Raw genomic sequence first — 18,164 nt, forward strand, 5'->3', positions numbered from 1 at the left:
GAGGACTAGAATATAAAAGCAGGGATGTGCTGCTGAGGCTTTATAAGGCTCTGGTCAGACCACATTTAGAATATCGTGAGCAAGTTTGGGCCCCGTATCTCAGGAAGGATGTTCTGGCCCTGGAGAGGGTCCAGAGGGGGTTCACGAGAACGATCCCAGGAATGAAAGGCTTAACATTTGAGGAACATTTGAGGACTCTGGGTCTATACTCGATGGAGTTTCGAAAGATGAGGGGGGATCTGATTGAAACTTACAGAATACTGAAAGGCTTGGATAGAGTGGACGTGGGGAAGATGTTTCCATTAGTAGGAGAGACTAGGACCCGAGGGCACAGCCTCAGAGTAAAGGGAAGACCTTTTAGAACAGAGATGAGGAGAAACTTCTTTAGCCAGAGAGTGGTGAATCTATGGAATTCACTGCCACAGAAGGCTGTGGAGGCCAGGTCATTGACTGCATTTAAGACCGAGATAGATAGGTTCTTGATTGGTAAGGGGATCAAAGGTTACGGGGAGAAGGCGGGAGAATGGGGTTGAGAAACTTATCAGCCAGGATTGAATGGCGGAGCAGACTCGATGGGCTGAATGGCCTAATTTCTGCTCCTATGTCTTATGGTTTTATGGTCTAAGGTAAAAGCCCATGGGATCCAAGGCAATTTGGCAAATTGGATCCAGAATTGGCTGACTGGCAGGAAGCAGAGGGTGATGGTCAAGGGGTGTTTTTGTGACTGGGTGCCTATGTGTAGTGGGGTTCCACAGGGATCGGTGTTGGGTCCCTTGCTGTTTGTGGTATATAGAAATGATTTAGACTTGAATGTAGGAGGGTTAATCAGTAAGTTTGCAGTTGACAGGAAAATTGATGGGGTGGTAAATAATGAGGAGAATTGCCATAGATTACAGGAGGATATAGACAGGCTAGTCAGATGGGCTGATCAGTGGCAAATGCAATTTAATTGGGATAAGTGTGAGGTGATGCACTTGGGCAGGACAAACAAGGCACGGGAATACACAATGAATGGTAGTACCCTGGGAAATACCGAGGATCAGAGGGACCTTGGTGTGTATGTCGGGATGGGTAGATAAGGTGGTTAAGAAGACATATGGGATACTTGCCTTTATTAGCTGAGGCATAGAATATAAGAGCAGGGAGGTTATTGCTGGAACTGTATAAAACGCTGGTTAGGCCACAGCTAGAGTACTGCATGCGGTTCTGGAATCCGCACTATAGGAAGGATGTGATTGTACTAGAGAGAGTGCAGAGGAGATTTACCATGATGTTGCCTGGGCTGGAGAGCTTTAGTTATGAGGAGAGATTGGATAGACTGGGATTATTTTCCCTGGAGCAGAGGAGATTGAAGGGGGACATGATTGTGGTGTACAAAATTATGAGGGGCATAGACAGGGTAGACAAGAAGGAATTTTTCCCCTTGGTGGAGGGATCAGTAACCAGGGGGCATAGATTTAAGCTAAGGGGGAAGAGGTTTAGAGGGGATGTGAGGAAGAATGTTTTCACCCAGAGGGCAGTGGGAATCTGGAACTCCCTGCCTGAAAGGGGGGTAGAGGTAGAAACCCTCATAACATTTAAGAAGTATTTGGATGTGCATTTGCGATGCCATGGCATACAAGGCTGTGGGCCTAGTGCTGGAAAGTGGGATTAGAATAGTGAGGTACTTGTTTGACTGGCGCAGAATCGATGGGCTGAATGGCCTTTTTCTGTGCTGTAGACCTCTATTACTCTATGTTAAGTGTTCTATTTAAATGTGAGTCGTAATCATGTTCCCAAAGTTACTTCACCAATAACTATGACCTTCTTCTTTAGGTGCCGCCGTCGAGGGAGAGCAATGAAACAAGGAACGACTCTCTTGCAGTAAGTATTGTGATGCTTTTTAATCTGTAGCTTACTGCTGTCCAGTTTTAACAAGAGTAAAAAGACATTACAAATGAAGCATTACAGTTAACACTGATTTGTCTTTCTATTTTACTGTTATGACTATGGTCAGTGCTCCTCCCACTTTTCTTCTCTTGCTTCCTCTAAATTCAGAATATGCCATATTATAGAACATTGTTGCTCCACAATCACAGTGTTGAAATCAAAGAGCTGATTCCGTAATGGTCAGTCAGGCATTCTGCATACACGAATAGTGGAACCTGGCATCTAATTGGTATCACTGCACTCTGTACTCCCCTGACCTAACCAATTTTTGGAGGGAGCACTTAGAGCACAAGTGGGCCTCATTAGAACTCCTAATTTAATGCAAGTGCGCTTAAACAGGTCCCATAATAATTTCTGCGCCTTTTCTGGCCTCTTCACTCCTGTCGTACTGCTTGTATGTGACAGGTTCTTCCAGCACTGCATGCTGCTCGTTAACAAGATTGAATTCTTAAATCTGGGACTGCATTGTGTAGTGGTTAGATCTGTTGCCTTATTTTCCATACCAACAGTTTCTGCATTATTGGAGTATAACGTGAGAGAATGTGAGGCTGTCCACTTTATCAGGATAAATGGAATAGCAGAATATTATTTAACTGGAGTGATGCTGCAGAATGCTGCGGTACTGAGGGACCTGGGTGTCCTTGTACATGTATCATAAAAAGTCAGAAAGCAGGTCCCTCAAGTAATTAGGAAGGCAAAAGGAATGTTGGCCTTTATTGCAAGGGGGATGGAGTATATAAGTAGGGAAATCTTGCAACAATTGTAAGGGCATTGATAAAACCACACCTCAGGGTCCAGCACCTAGAGCGCTGTGTACAGTTTTGGTCACCTTTCTTAAGGAGGGATATACTTGCATTGGAGACAGTTTAGAAAAGGTTCACTACGCTGATTCTTGGGATGATGAGGTTGCTTTTTGAGGTCAGATTGAGCAGGTTAGGCCTGTGCTCAATGGAATTCAGAAGAATGTGAGATGATTTTCCTGAAATATAAGATTCTGAGGGGACTTGACAGGGTAGATGTTGAGAGGATGTATCCCTTCGCGGGGTAATCTAGAACTAGGGGACACAGTTTCAGAATAAGGGGTTTCCCATTTAAGACAGAGATGAGGAGGAATTTCTTCTTTCAAAGGGTCATCAGTGTTTGGAATTCTCTTCCCAGCGAGCAGTGAATGGCTAGGGCACTGAATATATTCAAGACTGAGTTAGACAGATTTTTGATCTACAATGGAGTCAAGGGTTGTTGGGGACAGACAGGTAAGTGTATTTACAACCTATCAGATCAACCATGATCTTATTGACTGGTGGACGGATCAGGCTCGAGGGGTCGAATGGTCTACACCTGCTTCTATTTCTTATGTTCTTATTTTTGCATTAATGTTTTCATTTTTTGTTGCTGAATTTTTAAAACTCCAGACTTCTTTTGCAAAGATCTGCAGCCACAGCACTACCTCAATTTTTAGCTATAATTACGCAGCTTAGCACAGACATTTCATTAGGCTTTCCAATGCCTTTTATGAATTTGGAGCAGGAAGGTGGAAGAAACACAAATGCGCTGGACATGGCCCAAGAGTTAAGCATTTAGACCCTGGTGTAGGCACAGGAATAAAAAAAAAATGATCAGGGTATGGATGAAAAAAATTAAGGAATGAGATAAAATAGAACAAGAGAAGCAGTTCTGACAGAAAAATACATTATATTCAAATAATAGATGCTTGAATAAGCAGAGCATGTTTGTCAAAATGTTCATTTATTTCTACACTTTGTGCACATGTCTACATGTGCCTCAGTTAAGTTTAAACGTATCACGCCTCTAACCTGCAGTAGACAAACTTATGACTCTGTAAATGCTATACAACGTTGCTGTAATGAGTACAGATATCACATTTAACGGATAGTAAACTATCTGTCCGAATATACATCCCGGGCACAGTTCTGAATCCCTAGAATGTATTGGTGTCATTTAGACATCATAGGTTGTCTAACATAAGGGGAAAAAAGATTACATATATATATTAAAATTAAAAGTAAAATAAGACGTTGAGCAACCTAGACACTCATTTCATATTTAATTCCTGCATCCCTACAAATGGTAAATTCCTGACTCTGCAGGGATTTTTTCATTCTTTCATGGGGAGTGAGCGTTGTTGGCTAGGCCAGCATTTATAGCCCATCCTTAATTTCACTTGCAGAGATGACAGTGAGCTGCTTTCTTGAACCGCTACAGTCCATCTGGTGTAGGTACACCCATGGTGCTGTTAGGAAGGGAGTTCCAGGACATTTCCAAGCCAAGATGGTGTGTGGCTTGGAGGGGAACTTATAGACGGTCGTGCTCTCACACATCTGCTGCCAACTAATCAAACAGACCTACAACAGGACACCCAGCTGACCAAGCAGCCGGTCACCGTGTCTCAACTACTCGAAGCCTATTTGATTTTAAAAGTCCCTGATCATCTCCTCCTAAGCGGTCTAAGCACAGAAACCCCATTGTGCCGCATCATCATCATTCGTTTTAAGGCTGACCCCTAGTTGCCCTGATATAGCAATTTGGATACAACTGAATGGATTAGAGTTGACTAGGAGTCAGCCATTTAGGTGTTGGACTGGAGTCTCATGTAAGCCGGACAGGGTAAGGATGACATATTTTCCTCCCTAGAGCACATTATGAACCATTTGGGTTTTTATAACAATCTGACAGCATTATTGCCACTCTTACCGATACCAGCTTTATTTTGTTTAATCTTCATGTATTGTTTTTAAAACAAATTCAAATTCTCAAACTGCCATTGTGGGATTTGAACTCACATTCTCTAGATTCTTGCTAACCGCCTTCAGCACATCAATAACCATGGATATAGAAATATAGAAAAATTCACAGCTCTAAAGGAGGTTATTTGGTCCCTCGTGTACGTGCAATACTTCTGATTTTAGAAAGCTGTAAATGACCAGAAAGAAAGACAATCGGCAGGATTTTCCACACCTGCCCGCTGCCGCGATCTTCCCGTCCCGCCGCAAGTCACTTGACTCCTGGCTGGGACGCCGCGTTGCCTGCGGCGGGTTCCACCCGTGACAGGGCCAGAAAATCTTGGCCAATGTCTCAAACTGCAGCAGAAACCATAGTCAGAATAGTATCAAGAATCAGGAAACTAAGGAAAGGCTGGTCCAACTGAAAGACAAGCTCCCAGTTATCAGTGCAGTACATGCACTTATTCATTATTAATGGTAACAAGTTGTTTACAGTTGAAATAGTTCTGCATTGTTCTGTAGCTGAGGGCTTGAGCCCACTCTGTTTACAATGTGCGAGAGCATCATCAGCAATTGGGAATCAATGTGCAGTTGAAAGATCACAATGCTGTGGCTGTGGATCTTTCCCCAGAGAAATGGCATTATTGGTCTTTTTGGGTGAAAAAAATGGCAGCCTGCAGCATTATCGCAGCTGGTTCTCTTTTGTTGCCATTGATGCTCCTATGATTCTGGCAGTACAGAGAAAAACCAGCTCATGAGGAATGTCTTGATGATCCTGCACATGGTAGTATGGTGGTAATGTTACTGGACTAATACACCAGAGGCCTGGACTTGGGCTTTAAAGACAGGCCAGAATTTTACCTTGCGGGATCGAGCACGTGCCCAATGTTTTCTCGTGCGAGAAAACATCGGGCGTACGTCCCGGCGTCATCGCACCGTCGCGCCATATTGGGCACGCGTGCGAGTTGGAAGTGCACCCGCCGACAATTAAATGGACAATTAAGCCATTAAAAAGGCAATTGATTGAAATTCTGTGTGACCCATGTGATTTAGTGGTCGGCGTACAAGCCACAGGGCCAGGCAGCCATTCCATTTTTAAGTGAAAATCAATCCAGGCAGGATAAAGGTCGGCCAGAGCTGTGGCTATGTGCGTAGGTAGGAGTTTAGGTGAGAATTGGTTGTAGTTGCTTTTTTGACAGTTATTTGCATTTTCTGTGTTTTCTGGATGACTCTTTGGTTTATGAGCTTTCTGAAAGGCTTTATGCCTAATGCCCCCTTCAGGGCACTATCCTATGCCACCTGCATTCCAGCAAATGGGGATTGTCTACTCTGCTGGAGGGACCTTTTCCTCTGAGGAAGAGAGGGCCAGAAGGGTGGGGAGGGCTGGTGTCCGCAGGCAAAATCCCAGAGAGTGACCTGTGGGAAGGGGGGCGCAGGGTCAGCAGGAAGTGCAAGGTGGCAGGGTCTGCAGACGACACTGTTATCTTGCAGGCAGAATCTACAGGCAACGCTCCAGCTACCTGGACATATCAGGGGTCCAATGCTGAAGGAGGCTCAGCCTCTCTAGGGAGACTGTGACCTCCATATGCCAGATGATTGACCCAAAGATTGCGTCAAACTGTGTCGGTGGCCACCCAATACCAGTGGATCTTAAAGCGACAGTGGCACTGAACATTTTTGCCTCTGGTTCTTTCCAAGGGTCAGCAGGAGATCTATGTGGTGTTACCCAATCTGCTGCCCACAGCTGTGTCAAGCTGGTCACTAAGGCTCTGTTCAGATGGGCCATGAACTTCATTTGTTTCAAGACCGATAAAGCAGCTAGGCTGAGCGAGCCAGAGTTTTCACTGCAATTGTTGGGTTCCCCCACATCCAGGGTGCTATAGACTGCACTCATGTGGCCATAAAGGCGCCAGCAGGTGAGCCGGGTGCCTTCATCAACAGAAAGGGCTTCCTCTCCATCAATGTCCAGATTGTTTGCAACCACAGGACTCAGATTTTGCAGGTGTGCGCCAGGTACCCTGGTATCTCCCATGATGCATACATCCTGCAACACTCCCAGGTGTCAAGGCTCTTTGTCGCTCCAGCTCGGTTGGATGGTTGGCTTCTGGGCGACAAAGGCTATCCCCTGAAAAGGTGGCTTATGACACCACTCAGACACCCAAGGACAGAAGCGGAGGAGAGTACAATAGAAGACATGTCTCTATGAGGGCAGTAATTGAGAGGACCATTGGCCTTTCAAGATGAGGTTCCACTGTCTGAACCGATCAGGGGAGCACTGCACTATCCCCTAGAACACGTCTCTCTTATTGTCATTGTGCGCTGCGCTGTGCACAATCTGGCTCTGTCAAGACCCAATGGAGGATGAAGACAGCGAGGCAGCTCCACAGGCCACAAAGAATGACTCAACTGATGGGTCTGAGGGGGACCCAGAAGAAGCCCAGGTAGGTACAGATGTACCTCACAATGGAAGACGAGCTGCATGTCGCATCTGTGGGCTCCTTTCAGGGCACTCCAGACGAAGGCAGCAGTTCCTCTGCCCCTCTGCCAGCGCCCATGGCATCTGATGAAGTCATGATGCCTGAGGAGTGCCCAGCCATGGTGCCGGATGCTCCCTCCCAGGCGGTGCCTGCAAAGGCTCTGCTGGCCAGAGAACATCAGCCAAGTTCATCAGGGCTGACAGGACCTTGTTGGAGGCAGGGAGACCAGGGAGGCCTTGATTCTCCTTTCTTTCAGTTCAGCATCCAAGGCATGGCATGAAAATGGGGGCAAGGGTGATGCCTCCTTACTGAAAATTCCTAATGAGGGCATCCTGCAACCCCTATGTTGACTAGCTACCTCTGAAATAAAGTTTGCAGCCCTTCCTGTCTGTCACTAGCCACTCCCATGCTCAACACCTAAAGCACATTCGGGCCATGAAAATAATAACATCTTTAAATGGTGGTCATATTTACACAATTTGAACATAGAACAGGCTTCAACTGATGTTATATCATCAGTGACAACCCCTCTTGTGTTTATAGTGCTGTAAACTTCAGTTTGCGAGTGCTGCGCCTTGGTGCCCTACCGCCCTCACTGGCAGTGGCATTGGAGGCAGCCTGCTGACTGTGATGTCCTGTCAGCCCTGATGAACTTGGCTGATGTTTTCTGGCCAGCGGAGCCTTTGCAGGCACCGCCTGGGAGGGAGCGTCCACCACCATGGCTGGGCACTCCTTAGTCATCATGACTTCATCAGATGCTACTGGCACTGGCAGAGGGGCGGAGGAGCTGCTGCCTTCGTCTGGAGTGCCCTGAGAGGAGCCCACAGATGCGACAGGCAGCTCATCTTCCATCGAGAGGTACATTTGTACCTCCCTGCTCACCATTGATGGACAGGCACCGAGCAGAGAGACTAGGTGCCTCATCCATCTCTCACACAGGCAGTGACCTGCTGAGGTCACAGCCAGTATGTAGCCATGCAGATCCGAGCACAGCCCCAGGAATCCATGATTATGTTCCTGGAGCTGTCTCTCCATGAGAGTTGCCACAATCTCAATGGAGGAGGCTGTGCGCTCACAGCTCCAGGTCAACGTAGTGCTCACTCTCTGCATGGACTCCTCCAGGACCGACACAATGGCACGCAGATCCTCGGGGATCTCTGCCACTTCCTCCCACACATTCCACTGGACATCCAGCATCTGCCACCTGACGGACGACTCCAGAAGCTCATCATCTGCCTTGGACTCAAAATGATCCTGGTCTCCAGCAGTCCTCCAACTGCCGGTGCCCTAGGCACAGTCTGCCTCCGCCAGCTCCTTAAGTGAGTGTGATGTGCCCTCACCATTGTGCACTACCATCTGATCTGATACGCTATTGCCCACCGATATGCCTATATTTGCACTGGTGCTTGGTTGGGAGAGATGATGTGACACGGGTGCATCTGTCGGCGGCTCCTTCTCGGGTGTCAAGGGAAAGTCCTCAGGGTCAATCGGGCATCGTGAGGATGGCACTTCTGAGGGAGGCACAGAATATGTCAGTTGATTACATTGTAACAAAGTAACTGTGCATGAACCACAGTTGCTTGTCAGAATGGACAACTGCCCAACTGAGGCACTGTGATTGGATGAGCAATGGGGACTGTTGATTGGAACTTCTCATTTGAGATGCCACGATTCTACAGCTCTTACACACTTCCCCAGTCTCTCACCTGTTCACTGGACTCTTACCTTCATCTGAGACCCCTGCCTCTCCACTACCTGTAGACCTTGCTCTACACTCGCATTCCATGTCCAAGGTGTCCATCTTGAACTTGGAAAGTATCAGTATGTTGGCAACATCACCACCTGTTTATGCATGTTCCAGCGTATTATGGCTTCTCTTCTCCTTTAAGGGCAAAAGTGCAATTCATTAGTGCACCCTGTACCTGCCACACCATTCCAGCCTCGCGTCCCCACCCAAAGGAGACACAAGTAGAGGTGCCTGTCAGATCAGCACACCTCACCCTTTTATACACACAAGGCAAGCGGGCACATTTCCCAGCCTTGGCGCTGTAGGGGGTGGTGGTGTGTGTCAGCTTCACCTCTGACTTCTGAGCGGTCCGAATCGTTCCCACTCCCTGGGTTCTAAACCTTGGACTTATTTGGGGCTTGTGACAAAGTGCAGCAGACAACTGGTTTTGGTGCAAGAAAAGAAACTGAGTTTATTGAAGTCACAAATGAACTTATAACATTAGGATTACACTGAGATTATACAGACCTACAAAGTACACTTAGTTAAGAATGGGTAACACACGGCCTAACGAGGGAAAATCATGCTACTAATCCCCTTACCCTTGTCCCACCCCCAAAACCTAACTAAATTGAACTAGGAGAGGTCAGGGATCATGCTCACTAACCAGGGTTCCTTGACAGTTCGAAATCCAGCCAGGTAAGCCGGTTGCAGTTTTGGGGTACGGTCTTTGTGTCCTCTGGGGCCTGCCGTCCCCACGTGGTCCTGGTCTGTGGAATCTGTGAAGGTTCTTCAGTTGGGTGGAGGGCACGGTTGTGGGTGGTCGATCTTCATGGAGGGCTGCGGTTGTGGCCTTGTTGTCTTCGGTTGAGCCTGCCACCCCGTGCCCCTCACCATGATGTTGCCTGCGGGCCTGCAAACCTCCAGATCTCCTTCTTCCGCTTGGCTCAGCTCCCTGTTTAAACTCTGCTTAAACCACTCCAAAAACTGCTCACCCTTCAAAACTGCTCACCCTACTTTGTCCGCTTCACCTTCCTAACTGGTGGCCCACTTACACTGTTTTTTCGAATTTCTTATCTCAATCCAAATCAAGGTTAGTTCTTTGTTTGATTTTGGTGGGCTTTCTTCAGGTGATTGTTGTCTCGTTTTTAATGGGCTCACATGATGTTTATCCTTGTCTTCCTGTCCCCATAACTAGTCTTGAACTGAAAACCATTGTATATGTGGAGTATTGATGGGTTCGCATAATTGCATTGATTGCAGCCTTCCTGCCTTGGTAGTTAGAAGCGATTATTTATGCAAGATTTTGATGGGCTTTAGTTTTGTGTAAGATGAAGTCTTTTCTGGGTTGATTGTTTTAAAGGGAAGACTGCGTATTCTGTCTCCTCTTGTTGTCTGGTTGCAGGCAACAATCCACACTGCACTCAACAAGCCCGGGCATGTCCAGTCCCAGGCCTTCATGGGCTGCCTCCTGTCTGTAGGGTTCTACACTTAACTCACAGTTGGGCCCTCTACCATAAAAGTCCAAAAGTCATATACTTGATGATATGAAAAATGTGGGAATTTTGAGAACCCTTCAGCACACACAGAGATATGTGCCATTTGGCACTCTGCATCTCACACCTCTGAGCGCCACGAAGAACGGTCACCCTCCAAGACATCTATGCACAGTTGCATGCCAAGTTGGTGCGCACCCTTGTGGAGCGCAGAAGATCATTGAATAGTTTCCAGCACTGGATCCATGTGTGGCACACAACATCATGCCCGCTCACCTGGGCAACCACCTTTGTCCAGGCCTTCTTCGTCTGGTGTGGTGGCCTCCTCTTGCCATCCCATGGCATCAGTAAGTCACACCAGGCACTCATTGCTACTACTAGAGCACACAGGCACTTGTCAGAGAACTGAGGGGAAGAGGGCCCACTGGCATTGCCCTCTAACCTGGCATGCCCAGCAGGTGCTGAGGCCATCATTCCTGCCAAGCATACAACCTTACACTCCCTCATTGACATCTCCCTGAGGCTCCTCCCCAACTCCTGGCAGCCTTCAGGGAGCTGTCTGTGCTCTTTTAAAATCCCCCCCACCCCGTGCCCCTGTGTCACCATTGCACCTGGCACCCACCACACTCCCGCCCCCGCTGACAGCGCTGAGGCAATATCCGGGCCTGTTTCATGCTGGCTGGCCCTTAATTGGCATCCACGATAAGGCATCCACTTCTGGGGCTGCCGATCACGTGGGAACAACATGCGCAAAGTTCAGGCCATAAGTTCAAATCCCACCAAGGCAGCTGGTGAAATTTAAATTCAATTAATTAATAAATCTGGAATAAAAAGCTAGACTCAGCAATGGTGACCATGACAACTATCATTGATTGTTGTAAAAATCCATCTGATTCACTCATGTCCTTTAGCGAATGAAATCTTCTGTCCTTACTTGGTCTGGCCTACATGAGACTCCAGACCCACAGTAATGTGGTTGACTCTTAACCGCCCTCTGAAATGGCCTAGCAAGCAACTCAGTTGCATCAAACCGCTACAGAAAAGTCAAAAAGGGATGAAACTGGACAGACCACCCAGCATCGACCAAGGAACCAGAAAAGACAAAGGCACACCCTGCCCAGTCTAACAACGTTCTCCTCACTAATATTTGGGGACTTATGCCAAAATTGAGAGAGCTGTCCCACAGACTAGTCAAGCAACTGGCCGACATAGTCATACTCACTGGATCAAAACTTACAGATAATGCTCCAGACTGCACCATCACCTGCAGAGGTACGAAGTCAGGAGGGAATGGCCTAGGAGTCCTCAACATTGACTCCGGACCCCATGAAGTCTCATGGCTAAGGTCAAACATGGGCAAGGAAACTTCCTGCTGATTATCACGTACCGCCACCCATCACCCCCCACCCCACTCTCAGCTAATGAATCTTCCATGTTGAACACTACTTGGAAGAAGATTGAGGGTGCCAAGGACACAGAATGTACTCTTGGTAGGGACTTCAATATTCATCATCAAGAGTGGCTCTGTAGCACCACTACTGACTAATCTGGCTGAGTCCTGAAGGACATATTTGCCAGGCTGGGCTTAAGGCAGTTGGTAAGAGAACCAACAAGAGGGAAGAACCTCCTTGACCTCATCCTTACCAATCTCCCTGTCACAGATACACCTCTCTATCACATTATTGGTAGTAATTACCACCGTACAGTCCTTATGGAGACAAAGTCCCGTCTTCATTTTGAGGATACCCTTTATCGTATTGTGCGGCACGAACACCATGCTACTTGGGGCAGGTCTAACAGCTCAAAACTGGGCACCCATGAGGCACTGTGGGCCATCAGCAGCAGCAGGATTGTACTCAACCACAATCATGGCCCGACATATCCCCCACTCTAACATTACCACCAAGCTAAGGGATCAACCCTGGTTCAACGAAGAGTGCAGCAGGGCATGACAGGAGCAGCACCAGGCATATCTGAAAATTTAGTGTTAACATGGTGAAACCACAACACAGGGCCACTTGCATGTCAAACAGAAAAACCAGCATGTGATAGTCAGAGCTAAGCGAACCCACAACCACCGGATCGGATCAAAGCTCTGCAGTCCTGCCACATCCAGTTGTGAATGATGATGGCCATATAATTAACTAACCAGCGGAGAAGGCCTCACAAACAACCCCATCCTCAGTGATGGAGGAGCCCAGTATCACAGCTATACTACAGGAGACTTATGCTCCAGAACTAGCCGTGCCCCCTAGCCAAGCTGTTCCAGTACAGCGACAACACTGGCATCTACCCAGAATGTGGAAAATTGGCAGGGTGTGTCCTGTCCACAAAAAAAAGGACAAATCCAATCCAACCAATTACCATCACTCCATTAGTCTACTCTCAATCATCAACAAAGTGGTGGAAGTTGTCGTCGACAGTGCTATCGAGTGGTACTTACTCAGCAATAACCTGATCAAAGATCCGCAGTTTCGGCGCACTCAGGCGCACTCAGCTCCAGACTCATTTCAGCCTTGATCTAACCATCGGTAAAGGAGCTAAATAAGTTACTTAATTGTCCAGCGCCTTTCATGACTGGATTTGGCAAGACTGCAAGCTTTGATCTGCTCTGTTAGTTGTGGGATTGCTTTGCTTTGTCTGTCACATGTTGCTTCTTCTATTTAGCATGCATGTAGTCGTGTGCTGTAGCTTCTCCAGCTTGGGACCTCATTTTTAAGTATGTCTGGTTCTGTTCCTGGCATGTCTTGATGTCAAGCCCAGTCACTTTCACCTCACCTCTGGAATTCAGCTCCTTTTTCCATGTTTGGAACAAGGCTGTAATGAGGTCTGGAGCTGAGTGCCTCTTATGGAACTCAAACTTTGACCAAGTGCGGCATCACCAAGCTCTAGAAAAGTTGAAGTCAATGGGAATCAGAAGGTAAACTCTTCACTGGTTAGAGTCGTACCTGGCACAAAGGAAGGCCTAGGCCCAACCGTCTTCATCAATAACCTTCCTCCAACATAAGGCCAGAAGTGGGGATATTCACTAATGATTGCACAGGGTCCTGTACCACTCGTGACTCCTCAGATACTAAAACAGCCTTGTCTATATGCAGAAAGACCTGGACAACTTTCAGACTTAGGCTGGCAAATAACATCCATGCCACACAAGTGTCAGACAATGACCATCTCCGTGACATTCAATAGCATTACCATTGCTGAATTTCCGACTATCAACATCCTGGGTGTTACCAAACTGAACTGTACCAGCCAAATAAATACTGTGGCTACAATAGCAGGTCAGAGGCTAGGAATTCTGTGGCTGGTAACTCACCTCCTGATTCCCCAAAGCCTGTCCACCATCCAGAAGGCACAAGGAGTGTGATGAAATATTCTCCACTTCCCTGGATAAGTGCAACTCCAATAACATTCAAGAAGCTCGATGCCAACTCAAAGCAGCCCACTTGACTGGCAACCCATCCACCGCTTTCAACATTCATTCCCTCGACCACCAATGCACAGTGTGTACCATCTACAAGATGCACTGCCGCAACCCACCAAGGCTCCTTAGACAGCACCTTCCTAACCTGCGACCTCCACCACCTGGAAGGGCAGGGGCAGCTGGGACATGGGAACACCACCACCTGCAATTTCCACTCCATGCCACAAAATTTTTGTTTTGGAAAAATATACCTTATTCATAAAATATCTGAAAGAACATTAGAAAACATTTCAAGGTGGCCACCACAAAAAGTGCAATCATATTCAACTTTTCCACATAGATCATGAGATGCTTCAATACAATCACTGAACATTACAGACATTTCAATATGGTCATTACAGACAGTCAGACAGCGCAATGGTATTCAAGTTATCGTATTGATCAAGCACTCTGAGGTGCTTCAATACAATTATGATACATTTAGTATTCATAGCATACATTCCTTGTGAGCCATACAACCCGAGGGGTCTATACAATTCCCAGCCCCTCAGTGCACTATGGCAGAAAGGTCTTAGACAGCGACCTTTCCCCATTGCACCTTTGCGATGGCTGCCCCAAGCTTTAGTGCGTCCCTCAGCTCGTAGCCCTGGACGTTGGAATGTGCCAGTCTGCAACACTCGGTCGGGGACAATTCTTTGCACTGGAAGACCAACAAGTTTCAGGCAGACCAAAGAGCGTCTTTCACCGAATTGATGATCCTCCAGCTGCAGTTGATGTTTGTCTCGGTGTACGTCCCTGGGAACAGAGTCCTGTGTCACAGAACTGCTCGGGATGAAACTCAACAAAAACCACTGCATCTCTCTCCAGACCTTCTTTGCAAAGGCACATTCCACAAGGAGGTGAACAACGGTCTCTTCCCCACCACAGCCACCTCGAGGGCAACGTGCAGAGGGGGGTGAGACTCCTGGCATGTAGGAAGGATCTGACGGGGAGGGCCATTCTCACCACCAGCCAAGCTACATCTTGGTGCTTGTTGGAAAGTTCTGGCAATGAGGCATTCTGCCAAATTACTTTGACAGCCTGCTCAGGGAACCATCCAACAGGATCCACCATCTCCTTTTCCTGCAGGAACACTGGCACCCAGAGACATGATGGCAGCAGTCTGCGCTTCCACTAGCACTCAGACATTTGATGGAAGCTGTTTGTACTACATTGGAAGTTGTGACATTGGCCATCAGATGCTACATCATGGTTGATTCCTCAAGTGTGCTGATGACCATGTTGGAAAGGAGGGGCTCCAAGCTCTGCATAAATCCCTGTACCATGTTGGTGCTGGACTCCTCCAAGCTACTTATTATTGAGTGCAGATTTTCTGGTAGGCTTTACAGCTCACTAAGCATCTGGGTTTGTGCACCGATCAGCTTTTTCCTTTAAACTAGCCCACCAAAGTTCTCATCTGAGTCTTTTGCAGAAGAACCAGTGTATGTTCTCATCCTCTGGTAAGCTGACACCTGCACTATCTTTTTCCCTCTGCCTTGGCTCCTGTGCACATGTGCATAACATTTCTCCAAATGCAGATACCTATTTCATCCAGTCCTCTAAAATACATGTGTATCAGTGTCTAGGCTAGTGGCTGTGACTCGGAGATTGAGTTATGGTGGCTCTTCATCTTCATGTGCCTCCATTGACTGGGCGAGTTCCAGTTCTTGGGTATCTGAAATGAAAATCACAGAATCACAGAATCTTAACAGTGCTGAAGGAAGCCATTCTGCCCATCGAGTCTGCACTGGCTCTCTGAAAGAGCATTCCACCTAGTCCCTCTCCCCTGCCTTATCCCCATAACCTTGTACATTCTTTCAATTCAGGTAGCAATCCAATTTCCTTTTGAATACCTCAATCGAATCTACCTCCACCACCCTTTCAGGAAGTTTGTTCCAGACTCCAACCACCCTCTGGGTGAAAAGATTTTTCTTCACATCACATTTACTCCTTTTGCCAATTTTCTCGAATCTGTGCCCTCTAGTTCTTGATGCTTTCTTGAGTGGGAACAGTTTCTCACTATTTACCCTGTCCATACCCCTCAGGATCTTGAATACCTCTAACAAGTCTCTTCTCAGCCTTCTTATCTCCAAGGAAAATAGTCCCAATCTCTCCAATCTATCCTCATAGCTACAGTTCTTTATCCCTGGAATCATTCTTGTGAATCTCCTCTGTACTCTCTCCAATGCCTTCACATCCTTCCTCATGTATGGAGCCCAGAACTGGACGCAGTACTCCAGATGAGGCCTAACTAATGTATTGTACAAGTTCAACATGACTTCCTTACTCTTGTATTCAATGCCGTAAGCCTAAGATACTATATGCTTTAATTGCTTTCTCAACATAGCCTGCCATCTTCAATGACTTATGTATATATACATCGAGGTGCCTCTGTTTCTGCACCTCCTATAGAGTTGCTCCCTTTATTTTATACTTTCTCTCCATATTCTTCCTCACACTTCTCTGTATTGAAATTCATCTGCCATTTGTCTGCCCAATCTACCAACGAGTCCATGTCCTTTTGAAGTTCAGGACTATACTCATCATAGTTGACAACATTTCCAATCTTTGCTTCTGCAAAAACGTCGAAATCATGCCCTGAACACCACAGCCTAGGTCATTACTATATATCAGGAAGAGCAAGGGTCCTAACACTGACCCCTGGGAAATTCCACTACAGACCTTCCTCCAATCTGAAAAGTAACCATTTATCCCTCTCTGTTTCCTGTCACGCAGCCAATTTCTTATCGAAGTGCCTACTTTCCCTTTAATCCTATGAGCTAGAATTTTGCTCACAAGTCTGTTGTGTGGCACTCTATCAAATGCCTTTTGAAAATCCACGTACACCACATCAACAGCATTGCCTTTAACGTTTTCTGTTACCTGCTTAAAAACTCCAGCAAGTTAGTTAAACATGATTTTCCCTTAATGAATCCATGCTGGCTTTCCTTAATTATCCCGCATCTGCCTAAGTGACTATTGATTTTGTCCCAAACTATAGTTCCCAGAAGTTTCCCTACCACTGAAGTCAAACTGACTGGCCTGTAGTTGCTGGCATTATCCTTGCACCCCCCTTTTGAACAAAGGTGTGACATTTGCAATTCTCCAGTCCTCCGGCACCACCCCTGTGTCTAAGGAAGACTGGAAGATTATCACTAGTGCCTCTGCAATTTCCACTCTCACTTCCCTCAGTATCCTTGGATGCATCTCATCCTGTCCTGGTACCTTATCTATTTTAAGTAAAGATAACCTTTCTAACACCTCCTCCTCCTCAATTGTAAATTCTTCGAGTGTACCAATTACCTCCTCTCTCACCTCTGCCTGGTAGCATCTTCTTCCTATGTAAAGACGGATGCAAAGTACTCGTTTAATACCTCCGTTATTTCTCCTGCTTCCATGCGCAAGTCCCCTTGTTATCCCTAATCGGCTCTACTCTTTCTTTTACCATCCTTTCATTATTTATATGCTTATAGGAGACCTTGGGATTTCCTTTGATGTTAGCTTTCAGTCTCTTTTCATGCTCCCTGCTTGCTTTACAGATTAATTTTTTCACTTCCCCTCTGGTCCTTCTATATTCAGCCTGATTCTCAATTGCAGTTTCTACCTGCCATCTGTTGTACACGCACTTCTTCATTTTCATCTTCACCCCTATCTTTCTCGTCATCCAGGTTTATTTTTCCTACCTTTCCCCTTCAAGGGAATATACATTGACATTGCCTGCAATACTTTTTCTTTGAAGGTGGCCCATTGATCAGCCACTGTCTTTTCCGCCAACATTTGATTCTAACTCAAATAAAAGCAAAATGCTGCGGATGCTGGAAATCTAGAACAAAAACAAAAATACCTGGAAAAACTCAGCAAGTCTGACAGCATCTGCGGAGAGGGATACAGTTGATGTTTCGAGTCCGTATGAACCTTCATCAGAACTAAGACATTTAGAAATGTGATGATCTATAATCTGGTAGAAGGGGGTGGGACAAGAGAGCTCGATAGGGGGCCAGTGATAGGTGCATTCGCTGCTCCCAATGCGGTCTCCACTACATTGGAGAGACCAAACGCAGACTGGGTGACCGCTTTGCAGAACACCTTTGGTCTGTCTGCAAGGTTGACCCAGACCTCCCTGTCGCTTGCCATTTCAACACACCACCCTGCTCTCATGCCCACATGTCCGTACTTGGCCTGCTGCAAAGTTCCAGTGAAGCTCAACGCAAACTGGAGGAACAGCACCTCATCTTCCAACTAGGCACTTCATAGTCTTCCGGACTTAATATTGAGTTCAACAATTTCAGATCATGAACTCTCTCCTCCATCCCCACCCCCTTTCCGATCCCC

The 18,164-nt window shown here is 46.8% G+C and overlaps 1 protein-coding gene across 1 annotated transcript in view; it reads left to right on the top strand.

Annotated features, from left to right (window-relative positions):
• The window catches only part of LOC144680590 (complement factor I-like), a 94,919-nt gene that overhangs the window by 12,505 nt on the left and 64,250 nt on the right, over positions 1–18,164 (top strand). The window contains exon 2 of the mRNA XM_078541750.1: positions 1,816–1,863. Within this exon, the coding sequence (XP_078397876.1) occupies positions 1,816–1,863 (48 nt within the window). The remainder of the gene's footprint in view (positions 1–1,815; positions 1,864–18,164) is intronic.

This window comes from Cetorhinus maximus, chromosome 1 (genome assembly GCF_964194155.1).
Source record: "Cetorhinus maximus chromosome 1, sCetMax3.hap1.1, whole genome shotgun sequence".
Classification (NCBI taxonomy): Eukaryota; Metazoa; Chordata; class Chondrichthyes; order Lamniformes; family Cetorhinidae; genus Cetorhinus; species Cetorhinus maximus.